Source organism: Anser anser (genome assembly GCF_964211835.1).
Source record: "Anser anser genome assembly, contig: HAP1_SCAFFOLD_32, whole genome shotgun sequence".
In the NCBI taxonomy this organism is placed as follows: Eukaryota; Metazoa; Chordata; class Aves; order Anseriformes; family Anatidae; genus Anser; species Anser anser.
The window spans coordinates 4,149,103-4,172,458 of NW_028154148.1; the positions used below are offsets into that span (position 1 = coordinate 4,149,103).

Genomic DNA, 23,356 nt, shown 5'->3' on the forward strand with positions numbered 1-23,356 from the left:
GCCGTGCTGCTGCTGCTCTTGTTCCCAGGCTGCCTGGGGATGGGGGTTTCACCTGCCCATGGAGTGAGCCCTCGGGGTGCTTGGGGGAAGGGGAGTACAGGGACAGGGTGAGGGGTCTGGAAATGGGCACTTGGAGCCTGGATTCCTCTGCCCTCAGCAGCGTTCAAGCTCTTCTCAGGACAACGTCCTTAGTGCAATTGTCCTGCAGTCAGAGATGCCCACACAGAGCAGCTGAATCCAATGTGGGAAAGGGCTCTGCCAACTGTCTGTGTGCAACTGGGCAAGTGCTTTGAGGGGCCTAATTAAGAAATTGAAATGGTTTTTCTCAGATAACTCTGGTATATTATTACTGTATTTCTGTTCCTTTGGCAGGACCCCATGCCCAGAAGCAGGAAATGCCCAACATCAGCTCTGTGAGCGAGTTCCTCCTGCTGGCATTCGCAGACACGCGGGAGCTACAGCTCCTGCACTTCGGGCTCTTCCTGGGCATCTACCTGGCTGCCCTCCTGGGCAACGGCCTCATCCTCACCGCCGTAGCCTGCGACCACCGCCTCCACACCCCCATGTACTTCTTCCTCCTCAACCTCGCCCTCCTCGACCTGGGCTGCATCTCCACCACTCTCCCCAAAGCCATGGCCAATGCCCTCTGGGACACCAGGGCCATCTCCTATCAAGGGTGTGCTGCACAGGTCTTCTTTTCTGTGTTCTTGCTTGGAGCAGAGTATTCCCTTCTCACCATCATGTCCTACGACCGCTACGTTGCCATCTGCAAGCCCCTGCACTATGGGAGCCTCGTGGGCAGCAGAGCTTGTGCCCAGATGGCAGCAGCTGCCTGGGGCAGTGGCTTTCTCAATGCTGTCCTGCACACGGCCACTACATTTTCCCTGCCCCTCTGCCAAGGCAATGCTGTGGACCAGTTCTTCTGTGAAATCCCCCAGATCCTCAAGCTCTCCTGCTCAGATGCCTATCTCAGAGAAATTTGGGCACTTGTCTTTAATGTTTCTTTAGTCTTTGGTTGTTTTGTTTTCATTGTGCTGTCCTATGTGCAGATCTTCAGGGCAGTGCTGAGGATGCCCTCTGAGCAGGGCCAGCACAAAGTCTTTTCCACGTGCCTCCCTCACCTGGCCGTGGTCTCTATGACTGTTAGCACTGGCTTGTTTGGCTACCTGAAGCCTCCCACCATCACCTCCCAATCCGTGGACCTGGTGGTGGCAGTTCTGTACTCGGTGGTGCCTCCAACACTGAACCCCCTCATCTACAGCATGAGGAACAAGGAGCTCAAGAATGCACTGTGGAAATTAATGACTAGATGTGTTTCGGAGGCAATAAATTTCCATTCTAGCTCTGCAGTTGACTAATAATGTCAATGACTACAAGAACATCTAATATTATAGATATGATTACTGACTACAAGAACTAATATTATATATATATAATTATATTTGTGTGTGTTTGTTTATTTATGAGTGTTTTCATTACAGGACTTTCTCTGTTTTAATGCGGCTGAAGTTGCCCATTAAAATGATATGATTCATCTGATTTCTTTTACAGTATGTACCTGTCGAGTATAGCTCAGAGATTCTGTATATGAGGAGCCAGGCCCTCTGTGAATTGAAATAAAAGAAAGGAGCCTGCACTGCCTTCCTTGTGTGACGTCCTTCCTGTGAGAGCTGCTCTGGCTCTGCAGGGGCAGTGCCATGTGCAGGGCTGCAGAGGAAAAGAGTCCCATCCCAGCAGCACGGGCAGGGAGCACCAGCGCTTGGGGCATGCCGAGCTGCTCTCTTGCCACTGCCCCCCTCTCGTGCTGAGCCCTGCTGGTGGGGTCAGGCCCGGCTGCTCCTGTAGCTTGGTGCCAGTGCTGCTGTGGGGCTGTGCTGGGACTGCAGGCAGGGACAGGCAGTGGGCACGGCAGTGGCACAGCCGGCCTGCGCTGCAGCACTTCCCTCCTAAGGGGGGATCTCCTCCAAGGTGGACTGACCACAGCTCAAGGGCTCAGTCTGCTGTGAGCAGGCAGAGGAGAGCTCTGCAGCCCCAGGGCACGCAGCAGCCCCAGCCAAGGAGTCTGGCGAGTGATTTGACTGCAAGGTCCCTCCTGCCCTAGCACCTCCCAGAACTGGCACGGCACTGGCTCCTGTGTGTCAGAGAGGCTGGGAGCCCAGGAGCTGTGCCATGGGCTGGAAGGATCACAACCAGATCACTTCTACCTGGGCAGATTCTGGGCCAAAAAGGGGGTGTTTTGTAGGTGTGGTATTATGAGCTCAGTGGTGCCTCAGAAGCTCCAAGTCCAGTAGGCAGCTAATGGCTGTTAAGTGGCCGGTGAGGTGACTTTTTTCTGAAGCAGCTGACAGGTCATCCCTTGGCTCCTGGCTGGGATCTGTGCCTTTAGGCTCACATCTGCTGGTCTCCATGATAGGCCAGCAGATGCATGTGCTCTGCACACAGTTTGTGAGATCCTCTCTTCCTAAGTAGCTGGTAGGCCCCATAGAGGAAGAGGTCTTAAATAGGTGTTGTCATGTCAGAGGTATCCGCTTTTGCCTGAACTCATCCTTCAGGGCTGCTTTTGTGGAGGTGCAGAGCTGCTGGGCACATTGTGCAGGGTGCTCCTACAGCCTTTGTGTGCTTCTCCATGCTGGCTTGGGAGCTGCTTCTTTCTCAGGAGCAGAGTAGCCAACCGAGGTGAGACAGATACTCTGAGTTCATGAAAGCCATCAGAAAGCTGCCCCTGAGAAGATGACTGATATGGGGAAGTCAGGAGAAGCCTGGCCAGGAGAGATGTGAGATTTGGGGGAGGGAAGAGGAGCTTGGCCAGGAGAAGCTAATGATTTTGGAGAGGTAAGAATGCTCAGGTAATGCTGATCCTGCAGTAGAGCTGACTTTAAGCAGACATGTGAGGCCCTTACCCTATTTTAACCTGTAACATTAATATGTAAATCTAAATGCCACAACACACCCTGACAGGAATCCACTGCTCTAATTTTTGACCACAATATCCTTTGAGCCAAAATAAGTCCATAACATCTTTCCCTTACCTTTACTCTCTTGCTAACCCTGATTCCAGCCTTTAACACAAGCATTAAAACGCTCTATTTAACCCAAGTCTTCTTGTAGACCTAAGCAAAACACTAAAGCAAAGAGCTTGCACATACCCTAACCACAGACCTGACACCCCAAGCCCAACACCAAACCCTCTCCTTCAATTTTTCCTTAAGCTCTCACCCGGAAATGTTTGTCGTACTCCCTCATGTCATACGTGAACAACTAACATCCAAACCCTGTCCTCCTGTGTATTAACCTCCTCACATTCAATCCCTCTCCTAAACGTTATCTTTAGGCACTTGGCCCCTTGAGAAAGGGCAGGAACCATGAGGTTCCCGTGCAGTCGCATGGCATTCAGAGATGAGTGTGAGGGGCCATGGATCTGGTCGGTGTGTGGGCCACAAGGAGGAGATGGGTGGGAATGCTCTGATGAGCTCAGCTCTGCCTCAGGCTCTCCTGCCCCAGCAGGAGGAATGGGACTGTGGCAGTGACTGGGAGGTCACTTCTGTCTCTGCAGCTGATAGGGCAGCAGCAGGAACGTGTCACGCAAAGGGACTGTGAGGTCCCTTGTGTCTGGAGGTGGCAGGTCAGCCTTGGCTTCTCCCTGGGATGTGCACTTTGGGGCTGCCATCTGCCAGTGGCCCTGCTAGGCCAACAGAAGGCCCCTGCTTGGCATGCTGCCTGTGGGATCCCCTCTGCCTCCATCCCCAGGAGGACCCAGACAGAAAGAAGGCCCGCAGAGGGGTTGTCCTGTCCCTTCTGCTTGAGGCCAGGACTGGACAGCAGGAGGCCCAAGGCTTGGCTGTGTCTAGCCAAGAAGCTGCAAGGCCAGCAGCAGGCCCAGGCCTTGGAGGATGCTGCTGAGGTGACTTCTGTCTGCTTGGCTGACAGGCCACAAGGAGCCTGGTGGGTTGGGATGCATCCCTCAGGAGTGGTTTCCACCCTGATGGAGCTTTCTTTGGTAGTAGGAAAGAGCAGGAGAGAAAAAACTGCCACAAAGTGCACCTTGGAATGTTCGCACTAGGGACGGGGAGGAAAAAATATCCCTCAAAGGGCAGTGCTGTAGTGACAGAGGTCACCCAAAGAGTATCTGTGATCACACCTGCCCTGGTTCCAGTTAGGACAGAGTTAATTTTCCCTCATAGTAGCTGGTAGGGTGCTATGTTTTGGATTAGGATGAGAAGAGCGCTGATAACATGCTGATGTTTTAATTGTTGCAGAGCAGTGTTTACACCAGGCCAAGGACTTTTCGGCTTCTCGCTCTGTCCTGCCAGCGAGCAGGCTGGGGGTGCAGCAGGAGCTGGGAGGGGACAGACCCAGGACAGCTGACCCCAACTGGCCAAAGGGGTATTCCATACCATCTGGCGTCATGCTAAACAATATATAGGGGTGGCTGGCCGGGGTGGGGGGGCCGGCTGCTCGGGGATAGGCTGGGCATCGGTCAGCGGGTGGTGAGCAATTGCATTGTGCATCACTTGTTTTCTTACACATTATTATTATTAATACTATTATCATTATCACTATTATTATTATTATTGTTATTATTATATTCCTGTCTTAATAACTGTCTTTATCTCAACTCACCAGCTTCACTTTCCCGTTTCTCTCCCCCATCCCAGAGAGGGAGGGGGGAGGGTGAGCGAACGGCTGTGTGGTGTTTAGCTGCCAGCCGGGTTAAACCACAACAACACCATGGCTTTGAATTTCAAGGAACAGCTGATTAAGGTTGAAGAGACATGGTGAGATGATTGAAATGCCGGGATGAGAGCAAGGTGGTGGACAGAGAAGGGCGTCTGCAGACTTCAAGGAAATAGGGCAAAGTGTGGGACAGCAGAGGAAAGCCTGCAGAGGAGAAGGCAGAGGATGCTGGCAAGAAGGGAAGGCCCCAGCAGCCCTGACGTTTTTCTCCCTTTGGCTAGAGCTTCTGAGGAGACGAGATAGAGTCATTGCAATGGGGCCTCTTTGCTTCCTTGATACCCTGTGCAGGGGTGGGGAGGTGTCCTAATGAAGTTCTTCTCGTGGCATCACACTGCCCACCACATCATACAGACCCCAAGAAGAGCCCTGAGCCAGACGGGGGGGTGCAGGATCTCCCCTCGCAGGGGCTGGGGTCAGGTCTTGGCCCTTCTGCTTCACCAAAACCAACCAAGACTTTTCTCAGCACAGCGCTTTGCCTGTCTGGAATCACGGCCTCCAATGATCTGCCCTAACAAGTCCCTGGGGAGGCTTTGTTAGGAACAGCCCTCAGTGGGGCCCATTAATACTCCAAGTCACTTCAACTTTTCCTTCTGACTTTACTTTCTCAAGCAGTTGCATCATTCTTCTCTCAGTACCCAAGTTTCACTGACTCAGCACCAAAATACAACACGGAACTCATTAAAAAAGAGAATCTCCTAGGCAGCCATATCTCTCCCACAGTTTTCTTCATGTCTTCAAAACTTGTGCATCTAATTGGAGAGCTTTCATAGTGTAGTTAAGGAGGAAGATTTCAAAGAGCATCTAATAGAAATCTTTCCTCATTTGAAAGGCTGAATTTTTTTGCATTTCATTTTGGAGCATCATTTTCCTATAGATATTGGTCAAGGGTTACTCCTTTGGAGCCCTGCTTAGGTAGGAAGAGCAGGGTTTTTCCTATTTAAAAACAAACAACAGGAAATCATGCTACAGTTTAAAAAAAAAGAAAAAAAAATCAAGTTCCTTATTTTTTTGACTCCAGTGATGTTTACCTTCCCAAAAGGATGACTGTACATGATCCATTTTGCACTGATTAATAGGAAATTTAAAATCATAGTGTTAGTATTAATCCATATCTTACTAATTCAATGATAAATGATGAGTTTCTTGCTAAGGAAACCAGTAGACAGACTGCTCAGAGATGGGCGAGCTGAAACTCACTGAAACTCAAAGCAGCAACTGAGTTGGTGAGAGCGGTCTGAATGATCCAAGAGTAAGGGGAGGGCAAAGCAGGAGAAGCATGGGAAGTGCATAGGTCCAGACAGGCAGCTGGAAAGGCGACATTCAGCAAGGTCTGTGTAATCAAGATGGGTTTTCTTCCTGAAAGATGAGGGAGCACACCATGATAGACAAAGTGATGACAAAGCAAGTACAGGAGAACACCAGTATTTCTTCTCCTGCGATGAATATAGATCATGGAAATTAGCATTTCTTCATGATAGAAATTATACTTCACGTGAGACATTTTACGGAAGGAGTTGAATCATTTGAGCTGATGAGTAGTGGCTTTATTAGATAAGTACTAAAAAAAATTACTGGGTATTGAGGCAGAGCTTTGCTGTGTGACCATAAGCTGAACCACGGAAAATCTCCTGTGGCCCCATTGTCTTTGAGGCACTTCCCTGGACCGGCATATGTGAGAAAAGACCTGCAGGAGACTGGAGCCTATTGGGAAAATCAGGTGGAGCCAGGTGGAGTTCCCAGGGCACCTCCACTGCCAGCAGTGGTCATTGTCCCTGTAACTGCAGCCCAGCCCAGCACGGGAAATCCCTTCAAAGACAAATCCCTTCTCCAGTGGGTTCCTGGGATTGACCTAGATTTGAAATGGCCATTGGAAACCCATGATATTCTTATTAGTACTTAACCCATGATACCCCTTATTCCTACGAGACACTTGAACATGCATTTACCTTCCTGGGTCATCTTTAGCAAACTCAGGATGAAAAACTCAACTATAGCATGCTTCAAATGGCTGAGGCAGAACCCATCAGCTGCCCCACTTTGGGGAATCATCCCCTTCCAACTAGGGATATGAAAGTGAAAAATGTGAAATGACCCGTCAGGTCAATGCGCAGAGTAAGGGAAAGTCACACATATTGTGCTGGAGTGTCAGAAGGCAAAAAGCACTGCACTGTGCCTCAGAGTAATCAAGGAGACCTAATCCAGTTCATCTGTGAGATAAAGCAGAGTGAAGGACGTTGAGTTGTGTCCTAACATGAAGAAGGATGTACATCACTGCTGAAGGAACTCTCTTTTTGTGCCATCACCAATGCAAATACACAAAACTATATCAAATAAAGGTAACCTGTCCCACTCTGGCTCTGTCACCCCACAGGGCACGGGAGAGGGAGCTGACAGCCAAGGGACGCATTTGGGTGTGGAAAGTGGGGCCCAGCAGAGACAAGGAGCCAAGGCAGTAGCTGGGGGAGGCCAGGAGAAGCAGCCCAAGGAGTGGTGCTGCTTGTGAGGACACGTTTGTGCCAGCAGCCTGAGTGGGCAGCAGCTGTGCGCAGGCGAGTGGAGGCCAGGAAGCACATGCCAAGAGCGCTCCTGCCAGCAGAGACAAGGCCGGGGCCAAGGGCAAGGAGAGGGGCAGGCCCAGGGCAGGGGGCTGCAAGGGACAAGCTGAGCTCCCTGCCCCTGCAGCAGCCGCACTGGCCCTCAGCAGACGTGCTGGCCGGCACGCACGGGGAGGTGCTGGCGTGCATCAGAGAGCAGCGAGGAGGGCGCTGGAGAGGGCCGGGTGAGGCGGGTGGCAGAGCCCCATGCAGGGGCTGGCTGGGGGTCCCCTCTGCTGCAGCCACCGCACGCGGCGTGGCAGGAGGAGGGCTCCCTTTGCACCACGGGGCAGAGCCTGGCCCTGGGCTCTTCCTGACGTCCCTGCAGCTCCTGGCAGGCTGCGGTGAGGTGCCCCTCAGCCTTCCCTCCTGTGCTGCCAGGGCACACGGCTGCCTCCTGCCCAGCTCACTGCCCACCAAGAACGTGCGACAGGGCTGCTTCCCAAGCTGGGCCTTGCCCAGGCTCAGTCCCCTGCAGGGGCAGAAACTGGCCCTTGTCCTGGTGGGTTTTCATGGCCTTCCTCTCAATACATGCTCTTCTCATGCTTGATCTCTTTTACTGAATTCAGAGGCCCAGGAGAACTTTTTGGTACAGACTAATACAGAAAATACTTGGAGTCCCTCAGCCACATCTCTGCTTTTCCTCCACATTGCTGCTGGGCTCTTCAATCCCACAACCTCTGCTGTACCTGAAGAGAAATCATGAGAAACAAGAGTCACAGAAAATGACTACCTGCTGGTTCCTTTATTTCCTTAATTACCAAGAGCTTATCAGCACCTGTAGATCAGGTCTCTGGGTTAAAATAAATAAATAAATAAATAAACAAATAAATAAATAAATAAAAGTTAGAAGAAGTGAGATAGAAGTGAGATGAAGAAAAATACTTTAATTGGAATAATATTGCAAAGATTGAAAGGCAATTTTGAAATACATGAACAAAGGTGTTTCTGCCTTGCCCGGGTGAGGAAGATGTGCAGGTACCTCATTGGTGGGGAAATGCTGTATATTAGAATAACATCCTCAGTGCCTCCTTTAGCTCCTTGTTCCTCGTGCTGTAGAGGAGGGTTTCACTGCTGGAGGCAACACTGAGTACAGAAATGAAACCGCCAGGTCCAGGGATGGGGAGGTGATGGAGGGAGGCTTCAGGCAGGCAGCCATGGCAGTGATGCTACACAGGGAGACCACTTTGACCCAAAACACAGCACATCTTTACACCTGCTGAGGGTGCACTCACTCTATTCCATCATCCAGGTCATTGACAAATAAGTTGACCAGGACTGGACTCAGTGTCGATCCCTGGGGGACACTGCTGGCTACAGGCCTCCAACTAGACTCTGCTCCACTAAGCACAACCCTCTGAACTCTGCCATCCAGCCAGCTCACAATCCACCTCACTGACCACTCATCCATCCCACACTTCCTGAGCTGGCCTGTGAGGATGTTATGGGAGACAGTGCTGAAAGCCTTGCTGAAGTCAAGGTACACAACATCCACTGCTCTCCCTCACCCACTCACCTAGTCAGTCCATCATAGAAGGCTATCAAGTTGGTGAAGCACGGTTTCCCTTGGTGAACCCATGCTGACTGCTCCTGATCACCTTCTTCTCCTCCACATGCTGGAGATGACCTCCAGGATGAGCTGTTCCATCGCCTTTCCAGGGATGGAGGTGAGGCAGACCGGCCTGCGGTTGCCTGGGGCCTCCTTCTTGCCCTTTTTGAAGACCAGCATGACATGAGCTTTCTTCCAGTCTTCAGGCACCTCTCATGTTCTCCAAGACCTTTCAAAGATGATGGAGAGTGGGCCAGCAGTAACATCCGCCAGCTCCCTCAGCACTCATGGATGTGTCCCATCGGGGTCCATGGACTTGTGGGTGTCACGTTTGCCTAAGAGATCTCTGAGCTGATCCTCTTCAACCAAGGGAAAGTCCTCGTTTCTCCAGAGTTCCTCCCTTGTCCCTAAGGTCACAGATTCCAGAGGGCTGGTCTTAGCAGTGAAGAGTGAAGCAAAGAAGGCATTCAGTAATTCTGCCTTCCCTTTGTCCTTTGTCACCAGGGCACCCACCTCATTAAGCAGTGGGCGCACATTTTCCTTTGTCTTCCTTCTGCAACTGATGAGTTTGAAACAGCCCTTTTTGTTGTCCTTGACACCCCTTGCAAGATTTAACTCCAAATGGGCCTTGGACTTCCCTGTCGCTTCCCTGCATCCTCGGACAATGTCCCTATATTCTTCCCGAGTGGCTTGTCCCCTTTTCCACGTTATGTATGCTTCCTTCTTCCATTTCAGTCACCCCAGGATCTCCTTGATCATCCAAGCAGGTCTCCTGCCCCCTTTGCCTGACTTTTTGCTCACAGGAATACACAGCTCCTGAGCTTGGAGGCTTTGGAGGTCAGTGCGCTATTGCTGCCGGTGCACCATTGTGGCAGCCGTCGGCACCTGCTCTGCTTCGGCTCTCAGCAACCCCACAACAGAAGGGTCCTGTGCGAGACCAGGCAAGGTAGACAACTATTTGACGTTCTCTCTATTCAAGGCAGTTATGCCAACAGCCCTCTGGTGCCCTTTTGCTTAGTTGTTTACCCTTGGAACAAGCCAGAAACACAGTCTGGAGGCATGTCGTTAGGGTTACCCAATGATGTTCACGTTACTCACGAGCTATCATGACTGGCCCCAAAGAAAGAAGGGGAAGGTGCCCTGCCTTGTGCCCTCCACCAAGTGGATTCATGAGTGTGGTACCTGTAGCACCTCAAATAGTATTTATTGGTGCCGATTTAGGGAAAGCATCACAAGCCCATATTTGCTTTCCTAGTGGTAACTTAAAAGTTTCTTGCAACACGTAGTTGCTTTACAGGTAGGGATTTGTAGCAATTTGTAATAAAGACGTTCATGAATACAGAGCAACGAGGGGTCCGTGTCCTTGTGTACTATGGAATCCTACCAACCTCCTGCTGCGATCCATGGGCGGGCTGACCCTCCTAGGTCCTGAGCATCGTTACTGTGATGCCCTTGGAGTGGTCCTCAGAGCTGCAGGAGCAACCACAGAGCTGGGGCTTGGTGACAGCCCTTTGCTGCAGAGAACAGACCCAGCCACAGGGGCTGGACCCTTCAGATGCCCCAGTGCCATGAAACTGGCTTTTTTTCTGCTCAAGTCTACTGCTCCCTCACACACAGCCAGGCCTGTGGCTCATCTCCCTGTGGAGGAGGAGGCAAAGCGCTGCTGGTGCGCGAGTAAGGGAGAAATACTCCACCTGTGGGAGGGCAGGGCTGGCGGGGAGGTGGCACAGGACAGGCACTGGCCTCTTTCTCCTATTCCCCACCCAGGGAGCCTTGAGACAGCAGGTCAGTGTCCGTACTGCCCACAGGTGCCTGCAGTCCTGTATCATCAGGATCCATCTTCTCTCCTTCTGTATGTAAAGTTTTTACTTTGTTTCTCATAGTTTGGGGCCAGCATTGGTGGACCTGGTACCTGGCACTGCAAGGCTGTGTCTCACACCATGTTTTTTTCGTGAGTTTTTCCCATTGCAGCAGCAGAGCAGCAGCTAATTGCTTCTGGAAGACAACTGAAACAGTTTCTTCAGTGCATGCCTGAGCTCCTGGTTCCTCATGCTGTAGATGAGGGGGTTCACTGCTGGAGGCACCACCGAGTACAGAACTGCCACGACAAAGTCCAGGTATAGGGAGGAGATGGAGGAGGGCTTCAGGCAGGCAAACACGATAGTGCTGACAAACAGGGAGACCACGGCCAGGTGAGGGAGGCACGTGGAAAAGGCTTTGTGCAGGCCCTGCTCAGAGGGCATCCTCAGCACCGCCCTGAAGATCTGCACATAGGACAGCACAATGAAAACAAAGCAACCAGCACCTAAACAAAAGCTAAATGCAATAAACCCAACCTCCCTGAGGTAGGCATCTGAGCAGGAGAGCTTGAGGATCTGGGGGATTTCACAGAAGAACTGGTCCAATGCATTACCATGGCACAGAGGTTGTGAAAATATATTGGCAGTGTGCAGCACAGCGTGCAGAAAGCCACTGCCCCAGGCAGCTGCTGCCATCTGGGCACAAGCTCTGCTGCCCACGAGGCTCCCGTAGTGCAGGGGCTTACAGATGGCAGCGTAGCGGTCATAGGACATGATGGTGAGAACATAAAATTCTGCTGTAATCAAGAAGACAAACAGAAAGACCTGTGCAGCACACCCTTGATAGGAGATGGCCCTGGTGTCCCAGAGGGCATTGGCCATGGCTTTGGGCAGAGTGGTGGAGATGCAGCCCAGGTCGAGGAGGGCGAGGTTGAGGAGGAAGAAGTACATGGGGGTGTGGAGGCGGTGGTCGCAGGCTACGGCGGTGAGGATGAGGCCGTTGCCCAGGAGGGCAGCCAGGTAGACGCCCAGGAAGAGCCCGAAGTGCAGGAGCTGCAGCTCGCGCGTGTCTGCGAATGCCAGCAGGAGGAACTCAGTGATGGAGCTTCTGTTGGACATCTGCTTTTTTGGGAGGTGGTCCTGAACAAAAAAGAGGATGAGAGGAATAAAGTACAAGAAATTCATCAGAGGAAAACTAATTCCATTTCTCCTTTAAAATCACCAAATAAATTGTCCACTTTCTGGCAGACATTTGGCAGATTCCTTTCATGCATCCTGATTCATTCTGCCTGGGGGTGTGTGTCAGAACAGGGGGCTCTGCTTAGGGTAATGCAGGAGTCAGTCCTCTCCTACAGCAAGAGGTGAAGAGGAACATTGGAGAATGTCAGATTCACTTCCCTCCTGATATCAAGCGAGTTTTTCCCCAGTTTTGCTCCTAGTTCACCAAACTGTAGAGCAGAGCTCTGGTGGCTTATTAATTAATTTTTTTTATTTATTTATTTATTTATACGAACATAAAAAATATAAATATAAATATACAATATAAATACAAATATGAACATATAAATATATGTTCTAGCTGCCCCACCACTCCTCAGAACATATTCTAAGCCAAAAATCCTGGTATTTCTACTGGAACTGAAGAAGTGAATCCTTGTGGATCATCATCAGAGAAATCAGGATCATCATCACTTTAGTGCAGGTTGTCCTGAAGGAGGACAGCCAGTCTGTCCATCAGGTCTGGTCCCAGGTGTCCTGTGAGAACTGCAGGAAAATTCTACTCACATCTTTGGCTGAAAAGAACAAGGCCACTTCTGAGAGCAGAGGAATCCAGGCTCCAAGTGCCCATCTCCAGACCCCTCACCCTGTCCCCGTACTCCCCTTCCCCCAAGCACCCCGAGGGCTCACCCCATGGGCAGGTGAAACCCCCATCCCCAGGCAGCCTGGGAACAAGAGCAGCAGCAGCACGGCCAGGTGGAGAAGCCAGCAGGAATGGCAGCGTGCTGCTGCCAGGGGAGGCAAGGCCAGGGAGGGACAGACGGACACTCAGCACACCCTCCTGTGCTGCAGCTCTGCCTGCAGAGGAGGCAGCTCCTGCTCATTGCAAATGATCTGTGCTCACCTCAAGCCTGCAGAGACCTTCCAAAGGCAGGGGGTATCACGGCTTTTGTAGCTCCTAAAGATCAGCTAGGATAAAGCCTGAGAGGACCACAATGACGGTGTTGGTGCAGTCTGTGGGCTGAGGGGTGGGAAGGGACTTTATGAAGTTCATTGATGACATATTGGTCCCTCACTGCAATGCTTCAGGAGTCTCAGTCTCCTGTACAATCCTGACAATCCATTACCATGAAACCTGCCTCCCCTCCACTGCAGGATTCTTAAAGCAAAACTTACAGAAAACTGCTTGCATTTCAGGTAGCCCCTGCCTTGGTCTTTCTCTTGAAACATCCAACCATAAATGCCATTCTCTACAGCATCTTCTACACTTTGCTGGAGAAAGAGAGAGACAACTATCCAGAGATATGCTGTCAGGCATCAGATTTGCCAGCTGTAGATGACCCCTCTGGAAACTGCAGCCGCATGGCCCTGCAGCCAGAGACGTACCTTGTCCAGGGCTGTGCAGATTTCTCCTGCAGGCAGCTCTCGGCATCCTCCCACTGCCAACTGCCTCCAAGCCCTCTCTCCTTCTCTCCTCTCCCCGTGCCAGCTGCGGTCAGAGCCCCCAGCCCTGCTGCGCTGTGCACAGGAGCTGCTCCTGGGCAGAGCTGTCTCTCTGCACCAGGGCCCTCTTGCCAGGATCTCCCCTTGGGCCCAGGAGCCCGGCCCAGCTCAGCAGCACAGCACCCGACCATGGCATCGCTTGCTCTGTGTCATTGGGCTCCGTCGAGGTGTCCCCAAGGCCTCAGGGCTGACAGCTCCCGAAGGCAGCAGGGTCTCTGCTGGGCTGTGGTGTCTGAAGCAGACTGAAGGCATCACCGACTGCTCCTTGCTGAATGTGGGAGAGATTGGTTTTCGAAGTGTGATTTGTGCTATTAAAGTTTGGTTGTCAAACATCTTGAGCTTTTAACCTGTCAGGCACTGAAGCACCACAGAGCTGTTGGCTCACTCCCACCACTCAAAATCTTATTTTTTGAAATATAGACAGTTTAAAGGGACAGGAAATGAAGACATAAGAATAACAGTAACAACAATAATAAATAATAATAAATTTTATTTTTATTGTGTGTAAAGCATGTGATGCAAAATGCAATTGCTCATCAACCACGGACCAACAGTCCCATTGAACCTGGCCATCCTGCATTTGGATCTCCTGTGCAGGTCCCTTGACCTTACTTTGTTTTAGGGCAATACAAGCTTTCAGAAGGATTAGGACTATTTTCTTCCCTTTCTCAAATATTCTTGAGCTGGGTTGTCCCATGTGATGACGACATCAATGTACTGGAGGTGTTCAGGAGCTTCCCCCTCTTCCAGGGCAGTCTGGATCAGCCCATGGCAAATGGTAGGGCTGTGTTTCTACCTCTGGCACAGTCCATTCCAGGTGGACAGGATGCCCCTCCAAGTGCAAGCAAAGTGCGGCCTTCACACTGCTGCCAAAGGGATAGAGAAAAATGCATTAGCAATATTAATGGTGGCAGAGCGCTTGGCTGCCTTTGACTGCAGTTCGTACTGAATGAAGTTCTAGCATGCCCAGCACAGCAGCACTCAGCGGTGGTGTGACTTCATTCAGGCACAGAAGCCCACCGTTCTCTTCCACTCACCATTAGAATTTTGCACTGTCCATATGGGACTACTAAAGGGTGAGCAAGTGTTGCTGATCACCCCTTGGCTCTGCAGTCAATGAACCAGCTCATGCATGGGAATCAGGGAGTCTCTGTGAGTGCAGTACTGCCTCAGGTGCGCTGTTGTGGTAGCGATTGGCACCTGCTGCCCGTTGGCCATCAGCACCTGCACAGCAGAAGGGTCCTGTGAGAGAGTGGGCAAGGTAGACAACTGTTTGATGGCCTCCGTCTCCAAGGGAGTCATGCCCAAAGTCCATCCAGTAAACGTTTGGATCTTTGAAGTACACTCTCTTGATTTAGTCAGTGCCAAGGTTGCACAGAGCCTCCAGGCCAGTCCCAATGGGTTGCTTTTGCCACTCCTTCCCAGTTAGGCTCACTTCAGCCTCCAGTACAGTTAACTCTCGGGTTTGATGTGCCAGGCCAATACTCCTCAGAGTCCAATACACCCGATTGTCCCCTTCCTCCCCCTGGATGGAGGCTGGGCCCCTCTAGTCCTGCTCATAGTATTCATTACTCTGTTTGGAGGACTGTCTGCTAGAAACTGGAGCAGTAATTTTCTCAGAAGAACCACTTTTTTGCGAATGCTTTTCCTTGCGCTTCATGTATCCATGCCTCTAGGGTGGAGGTAGGGTAGATTTTTGCATCCCGTTTTCTCATGGCCTTTCCATGGTCACACAGTTAAAACCACAGGGTGGCACATAGTATGCACGCACTATATCAACTTTCTTGAGCAGAGGGATGCTTACACCTGATAGCTGAGCTATTGGTTCATGCAGGTGGGGAGGAAGATGTATCCTCTTGTAGTTCTAGCATCTCGTGAGAAAGTTTCTCTCAGGATGAGATGCAGGCCCATAGGGAAGAAGAGAGACTTTCTTTGTAATGCCAGAGTTGGCTAGTTGGCTAGCTGATTCATCCACGTGAGTTCATCTTGGTCTTTCCAGGTCATAACTGTCAATGTGTTGGCATATGCTGATGGTGCGCTCTGTACAAACTTCTGCCACATGGGTCGTGTGCACTTGACTTCATCTGGATCTTTGGATAGATGTTCATTTTCTAGGTTTCTACAAATGGCATTCAGCATGGCTAATTCCCTCAGGTACTGGATACCCCTCTGCATGTTGGTCCACTTTCCTGGTTGACATACAAGATCTTCCTTCAAGGGATACCTTTCCTTGACGCCTGACAGGATTAAGTTTCTTGTGCCCTTTTGCAATGGTTTTGTCAATCACCCCTTTCTTACGTGGGGCACCCATCTGCTTGGCTTCCCTGACCTATAATTGCAGGCTATTGGCCCTGTTCTCCCAGCACTGGAGCAGCCAGGTGACAGTGTGCTCATCAAGATGATGGCTGAAATCTTTTCCCTTATCTCATAGCTTACCCTGGGATAGGGATCACTTGGTTTCTGATGCTTAGATGATCTCTTCTTCTTTGTCATCCTGCTTCCATGGTGGACTTTCTTTGGAGAAACCTGCCTTATCTTCTTCTTCCTCCTTTCTTCTCTGGGTAGGAGTTTTTTTCCTTTCTAAAGAAAAACTGACTTCCACACCCATTGTTTTCTCTTGCATAAAGAGGCAACCGATACAGGCAGAGGTTGGTTCTCTGGCCCAGCCATGGGGCCCATTTCAGGGGCTGGAGTAGCTGCAGGGCCCATCACAGGAGTTGTTCTGGCTGCAGGGCCTTTCAGAGCAGTTGGAGTGGCTGCAGGGCCTATCGCAGGTTTGGGAGTGGCTCTAGGGCCTGTCACAGGGGTCGGTTTAACTTTGGGCCCATCTCAGGAGCTGGAGCGCCTGCAGGGCCTGCTGCAGGGTTTGGGGTGGCTGCTGGGCCCTTCACAAGGGTTGGAGTGGCTGCTGAGCCTGCCACAGGGGCTGGCGTGTGCCTGCAGGAAAAGTCACAGGGGTTGGGGAGGTGTTGACTGTGGCTTGTTAAGCATGGGGCAAGGCCCAGCATGCTGCAGTGATTTGTGTCTCTTTGCAATTACCAGGGTGATGACACACAGTTTTCACATTTTTTTTCGGATTCTGCACTTCTGCACTTGCTCAGAGGTGAAGTTCCAAAGCACTGGAGGTGCCCCCTGCTCTAGGTGCCTGCCCAGATCCTCCCACACTCCCTGCCACTCCTCACTCTCCTGCCTCTGGACACATCTCTGGATGGCATGCATTAAGTAGTTGCTTAAACTTAAACAAAAGATGGAACACATGCAGGAAATGTAACAATAGGAACATGCTGGTTTGGCCATCCCAAGGATATTCAAAGCTTTGAAGAGCTATTGCAATTAGCCTGTAGGAGAAGGGGGAGGTGAAGGAGAAAAGGAGAGTGAAGAAATGGGGAAAGGCCTCCCCCACTGTCCATACCAGTTCCATCCCCCCACCTCCTTCCCCACCCCGCATAGATTTACTACCTGAGGAGTAAAAGCAAAAAGTGTAAAAGAGTGTAATTATTAAGAGTTGCTAAGTGATGAAGAGATGGTTCCGTAGGTACAGAGGTAGCAATACTTTTATCCTATCCTAAGTCAGAGTTATCCAATACAGCAAAAGATTAACCTTAAACCTGTCCCCAGAATTGATGAACAGCCTGACATGGAAGACAGACAGTTAGCAATGTGCTATACAACACAATTCTGAAAACAAGCACAACAGACCCCAGCTCAAAAAGGTCGACATTGTGATCAGCAACTGCTATACTGATCTAATGCTAACAACTTACTTTTAAAACGCTCTGGTCAGATCTGTCATCTCAGCCTTTGTGCTCCACACTAGGCACCAAGAAGACTTGCTGTGGTTTGACCCGGCAGGCAGCTCAGCACTACAAAGCTATTCATCCACTGGGATGGAGGAGAGAACTGGGAGGAAAGGAAAAAAAAAAAAAATTTATGGGTTGATATAAAAGCAGATTAATAGGACACAAAGGAAATAATAACAACAATAATAACAACAACAACATAATAATAGAATATATTATTATGATTATTACTATAGACACAAATAGGCTAAGGAGATGATCTTTTTGTGTGCATATCAAAAGACAGAAAAGACAGGTGGCTGTGATTAATTGGAAAGTGTTGGACCGGAGCATGACAGATACGGTATGGAATAAGCGGTGAATATTGTCCTAGTTTTTGCTGTAAAAGAGTAAATTTTTCTTCCTAGTAGCTGGTATGGTGCTGTGTTTCATATTTACAGAATTACAGAACAGTTTGGGTATGAAAGGACCTTAAAGATCACATCATTCCAACTCCCCTGCCATGGGCAGGAACAACTTCCACTAGACCAGGTTGCTCAAAGCCCCATCCAACCTGGCCTTGAACACCTCCAGGGATGGGGCATCCACAACTGCTCTGGGCAGCCTGTTCCTCTCACCCTCTGAGTAAAGAACCTCTTTCTAATGTCTAATCTGAATCTACCCTCTTTCAGTTTAAACCATTACCCCTAGTCTTATCGCTACTCTCTTTGATGAAGAGTCCCTCCCCAGCTTTCCTGGAGGCCCCTTTAGGTACTGGAAGGCCGCTGTAAGGTCTCCCCGGAGCCTTCTCTTCTCCAGGCTGAACAACCCCAACTCCCTCAGCCTGTCGTCATAGGAGAGGTGCTCCAGCCCCTTGATCATCCTCGTGGCCCTCCTTTGGACTCATTCTAATAGATCCATGTCCTTCTTGTGCTGGGGGCCCCAGAGCTGAATGCAGTACTCAAGGTGTGGCCTCACCAGGGCTGAGTACAGAGGCACAATCACTTCCCTACTCCTGCTGGCCACAGTATTCCTGGTACAAGCCCGGATGCTGTTGGACTTCTTGACCACCTGAGCACCCTGCTGGCTCCTATTCAGCCGACTATCCACCAATATCCCCAGATCCTTTTCCCCTGGGCAGCTGTCCAGACACCCTTCCCCCAGCATTATGTTAGGCTGTTGTGCCCCAAGTACAGGACCCAGCACTTGGCCTTGTTGAATTTCATGCAGTCGGCCTCAGCCCATGGGTGCAGCCTATCCAGATCCCTCTGCAGAGCCCTCCTACCCTTGAGTCGATCTGCACTTGCATCTAACTTGGTGTCGTCTGCAAACTTACTGAGGGTGCACTCGATCCCTTCATCCAGATCACTGATGAAATTATTGAAAAAGAAGATACAGCCAATTTTTAACCCAAGAAAGCATACATCCCTCCTGGCCTTGAGCAGCCATTTTCCCCAGGAGAATGCTGTGAGAAACAGTTTCAAAAACCTTACTGAGGTCTAGGTAGACCACATCCACAGCCTTTCTCTTCTCCACTGAGCACATCGCCTTGTCTTAGAAGGAGATCAGATTTGCCAAGGAGGACCTGGCTTTGGTAAACTCGTTCTGACTGGGTCTGATCACCTGGTGGTCCTGGAAGTGTTACGTGATGCTACTCAAGATAATCATCTCCATGAGCTTCGCCAGCACCGAGGTCAGACTGACAGGCCTGTAGTTCCCCAGATCCTCCTTCTGCCCCTTCTTGTAGGTGGCCATCACATTTGCTAGTCGCCAGTCAACTGGGACCTTGCCTGATAGCCAGGACTGCTGATAAATGGTGGAAAGTGGCCTGGTGAGCACTTCTGCCAGCTCCCTCAGTACCAACACGTGGATCCCATCTGGCCCCATAGACTTGCGTACGTCTAAGTGGAGTAGCAGGTCTCAAAACTTTTCCTCATGGATTATGAGGGCTTCATGCCACTCGCTGTCCCTATCTACCAGTTCAGGAGTCTGAGTAAGAGGGGAACAACTGTTCTTGCTGCTGAAGAATGAGAATGTTTTATGAATTAAAATATAAATTATTATTTAATTATCCTTAATAGATAGATTGGGTTCCAGTTGGTCTTTTGACCTTCAAATTTTTTCCCTGTACAGCCTCACAACATTCAGAATGCGGTTCCAAACAAAATGACAGAACGCATGAGAAGGAAGCAGAGAAAAGGTAGAATCCAGTGGAATTCAATCCCCTATAATTACGTGATGATATGATGCAGCTTTATTCCACTAAATACTCTATTGTCCAAATTGTCCTGCAATTGTTGATGCAGTTATCTTGTAATAGACAGCATCACCAGGGTGAGCCATCTGCCTGCAGATATTAACAGCTGACAGAATGGAGCATCAGTGTGGAGGAACAATGAAAAAATGAAGGATTTTTCCTATAAAAACCTCTTGACACTTACAAGGAGAAGAGCCCAGTCCTGCAGCAGAGGAAGAGGAACCCCACACATCAGGGCAGACTGGGACCCTGCTGAGTGAGCAGTGCCCAGGAGGAGGAGGGCCTGGGCACCACGAGGGATGCCATACGAGCAGTGGTGCTGCTCCCCAGGAACCAGGCCAGCTTCCTACAGAGCTGCCTTACGAGGAGCATGGCCACCAAGAAGATCTGAGTTATCAGACTCAGCTCAGATCCAGTGTGACACCACACAGATAAGGGGCTAGAGCTAGGAGGAAAAGATTTGCAGGTCTGGAAGTCCCTAGGACAGTCTGGTGTGGAGAGCAGCAAGGCCTGTAGAAAGGCTGAGACTCCCAACAGGACCCAGGGCTTTGTGTCCATGGCTCTGGCTGTTGTCTCTGCCACTGAGGCCTAGGAGGAGACAGCTTATCGGTAAAGCACCAGGGCCTCATTGCCTCCTCGCCCCCACCCATGAACCAGGCAGGGCTCGTACCATTCTCCTGCACTTGGCCATGCACATCCCCATCTCCTCCTGCCCCGGGAAGAGCCCTGAGCAGTGTGAAGGGAAAGGATCTCCCTTCCCAGGGACGGGGGGTCAAGGCCTGGCCCTTGTGCTTGGTGACACACATCCAGTTTTCCTACACATCAGGGTCACCTTCACATTGCCTTTGTCTCCTTGTCCTCACTGCCTCCAATGCTCTGCTCTAACGAGCTCCAAGGGAGGCTGTGTCAGGGCTGGCCCTCAGGGGGACACTGCAGGAAACTTGCCTCTGACTTGGACTTGTTGAGAGATGTCTTCAATTGTCTCTCAGTGCCTGAGGTTCGTGGGCTCCTCAGCAAAGCCCCCCGAGGGGGGATTCCAATGCCTTGGGCTGGGCGTCTGGTGCTGAGCTGGGCCGGGCTCGTGGGACAGAGAGAGCTAGTGGCAAGAGGGCCCTGCTGCAGAGAGACAGCTGTGCCCAGGAGCAGCTCCTGTGCACAGCGCAGCAGGGCTGGGGGCTCTGACCGCAGGTGGCACGGGGACAGGAGAGAAGGAGAGAGGGCTTGGAGGCAGTGAGGAGCGCAGCAACAGAGGGCAGCGTGTGGCAGGACAGATCTGCAGGCCCTTCGCACCGTGAGTCTCTGGCAGCAGAACATGTAAATGGGATTTCCAAAGAGTTTTTCTGAAGCCAACACAGCTCATGGCGGATAGCATCTGACAGGATAGATATCTCTGTTTCTCCAATATGAAGTAGACGCTGCCATTCCTCCTGGCTTCTCCACCTGGCCATGCTGCTGCTGCTCTTTTTCCCAGGCTGCCTGGGGATGGGGGTTTCACCTGCCCATGGAGTGAGCCCTCGGGGTGCTTGGGGGAAGGGGAGTACGGGGACAGGATGATCGGTCTGGAGATGGGCACGTGGAGCCTGGATTCAGCAGTGTCCTGGTTCTTTTCAGCTGAACATGTAGTTATCCTTCAGCTCATAGACATGCCAGCAGCAGAGACCAGCCTTTTTTGACAGACTGGCTGTCCCCTCGGGAAGGACAGTCTGCACTAAATGGACAGTCCCTTGTATCTGAGGATCGACAAGGTTTCACTTGGAGTGCAGAAGGAATGAAAATCTAAAAAGAAACAGAAATTCTCACAGCCCTGCTATGCAGTTGGGTGAATTTGGAAGAGCAATGTGGATAATCACTTAATATCAGGAGTGAATGTAATCAGGGATTACCACATGTTCCCCTTTCCTTATCGTTATAGGTGAGGACTGGTTACTACACTGACCACAGAAAAGTTCCCTTATTCCAGGGACATCCTCAGTCAGTGTCAGTTAAAACTCATGAAAGGGACCTAACCGAAGTCTGTTTGAGGGGACGAAGCGGAATTAGTTATTATCAGGTAATTCTGTACTATCTTACTGTGCTTTTGTTCTTTGGGCAGGACGCCATGCCCAGAGCCAGCAAATGGCCAACAGCAGCTCTGATAGCGAGTTCCTCCTGCTGGCATTCGCAGACACGCGCACGCTGCAGCTCCTGCACTTCGGGCTCTTCCTGGGCATCTACCTGGCTGCCCTCCTGGGCAACGGCCTCATCCTCACCGCCGTAGCCTGCGACCACCGCCTCCACACCCCCATGTACTTCTTCCTCCTCAACCTCGCCCTCCTCGACCTGGGCTGCATCTCCACCACTCTGCCCAAAGCCATGGCCAATGCCCTCTGGGACTCCAGGGCCATCTCCTATCAAGGATGTGCTGCACAGGTCTTTTTCTTTGCCTTCTTGATTACAGCAGAATTTTATGTTCTCACCATCATGTCCTACGACCGCTACGCTGCCATCTGCAAGCCCCTGCACTACGGGAGCCTCGTGGGCAGCAGAGCTTGTGCCCAGATGGCAGCAGCTGCCTGGGGCAGTGGCTTTCTCAATGCTGTCCTGCACACGGCCACTACATTTTCCCTGCCCCTCTGCCAAGGCAATGCTGTGGACCAGTTCTTCTGTGAAATCCCCCAGATCCTCAAGCTCTCCTGCTCAGACGCCTACCTCAGGGAAGTTGGGGCACTTGTGTTTAATGTTTCTTTAGTCTTTGGTTGTTTTGTTTTCATTGTGGTGTCCTATGTGCAGATCTTCAGGGCTGTGCTGAGGATGCCCTCTGAGCAGGGCCGGCACAAAGCCTTTTCCACGTGCCTCCCTCACCTGGCCGTGATCTCTCTATTTATCAGTACTGGCATGTTTGCCTGCCTGAAGCTCCCCTCCATCTCTTCTCCGTCCCTGGACCTGGTGGTGTCTTTTCTGTACTCAGTGGTGCCTCCAGCACTGAACCCCCTCATCTACAGCATGAGGAACCAGGAGCTCAAGCATGCGCTCTGGAAATTGATGATTAGATGTGTTTCGGAAGCAATAAATTTCCATTCTACCTCTGCAGATGACTAATAATGCCAATGACTGCAAGAACAACTAATATTATGTATATAATTATTTTTGTGTGTGTTTGTTTATTTATGAGTGTTTTATTACAGGACTTTCTTTGTTTTAATACGGCTAAAGTTGCCCATTAAAATGATATCACAGTATCACAGTATCACAGATTTCTAGGTTGGAAGAGACCTCAAGATCATCGAGTCCAACCTCCGACCTAACACTAAGTACTCCACTAAACCATATCGCTAAGCTCTACATCTAAACGTCTTTTAAAGACCTCCAGGGATGGTGACTCCACCACCTCCCTGGGCAGCCCGTTCCAATGCTTAATAACCCTTTCAGTAAAGAAGTTCTTCCTAACATCCAACCTAAAACTCCCCTGTCGCAACTTACGCCCATTCCCCCTCGTCCTGTCACCAGGCACGTAGGAGAACAGACCAACCCCCACCTCTCTACAGCCTCCTTTAAGGTACCTATAGAGAGCGATAAGGTCGCCCCTGAGCCTCCTCTTCTCCAGGCTGAACAAGCCCAGCTCCCTCAGCCGCTCCTCGTAAGACTTGTTCTCCAGACCCCTCACCAGCTTGGTCGCTCTTCTCTGGACTCGCTCAAGCACGTCCATGTCCTTCCTGTAGCGAGGGACCCAAAACTGAACACAGTACTCGAGGTGCGGCCTAATGATTCATCTCATTTCTTTTACTGTATGTACCTGTCAAGTATAGCTCAGAGATTCTGTATATGAGGAGCCAGGCCCTCTGTGAATTGAAATAAAAGAAAGGAGCCCGTTGTTCCACTTCCATTTCAGTATGTACGTGTTGAATGTATATACTGAGACTCTGTACATGAGGAGAACCGTCTCT

The 23,356-nt window shown here is 50.8% G+C and overlaps 2 protein-coding genes across 2 annotated transcripts; both read left to right on the forward strand.

Annotated features, from left to right (window-relative positions):
* Positions 1–205: 205 nt before the first annotated feature.
* On the forward strand, positions 206–1,358 carry LOC310890571 (olfactory receptor 14J1-like; the record flags this gene model as incomplete). Its single annotated transcript, XM_083852891.1, has 1 exon — positions 206–1,358. Exon 1 carries the CDS (start codon positions 396–398, stop codon positions 1,356–1,358), a length of 963 nt encoding a protein of 320 aa, XP_083709017.1. The 5' UTR covers positions 206–395.
* Positions 1,359–21,003: 19,645 nt separating this feature from the next.
* LOC310890539 (olfactory receptor 14J1-like) lies at positions 21,004–22,872 on the forward strand. Its single transcript, XM_083852867.1, has one exon. The coding sequence runs from the start codon at positions 21,549–21,551 to the stop codon at positions 22,509–22,511; it is 963 nt and encodes a 320-aa protein (XP_083708993.1). The 5' UTR covers positions 21,004–21,548; the 3' UTR covers positions 22,512–22,872.
* Positions 22,873–23,356: the final 484 nt, after the last annotated feature.

Excerpts from the sequence above, each read along its gene's own strand:
- LOC310890539 (XM_083852867.1), top strand. The coding sequence starts at position 21,549 with ATGGCCAACAGCAGCTCTGATAGCGAGTTCCTCCTGCTGGCATTCGCA.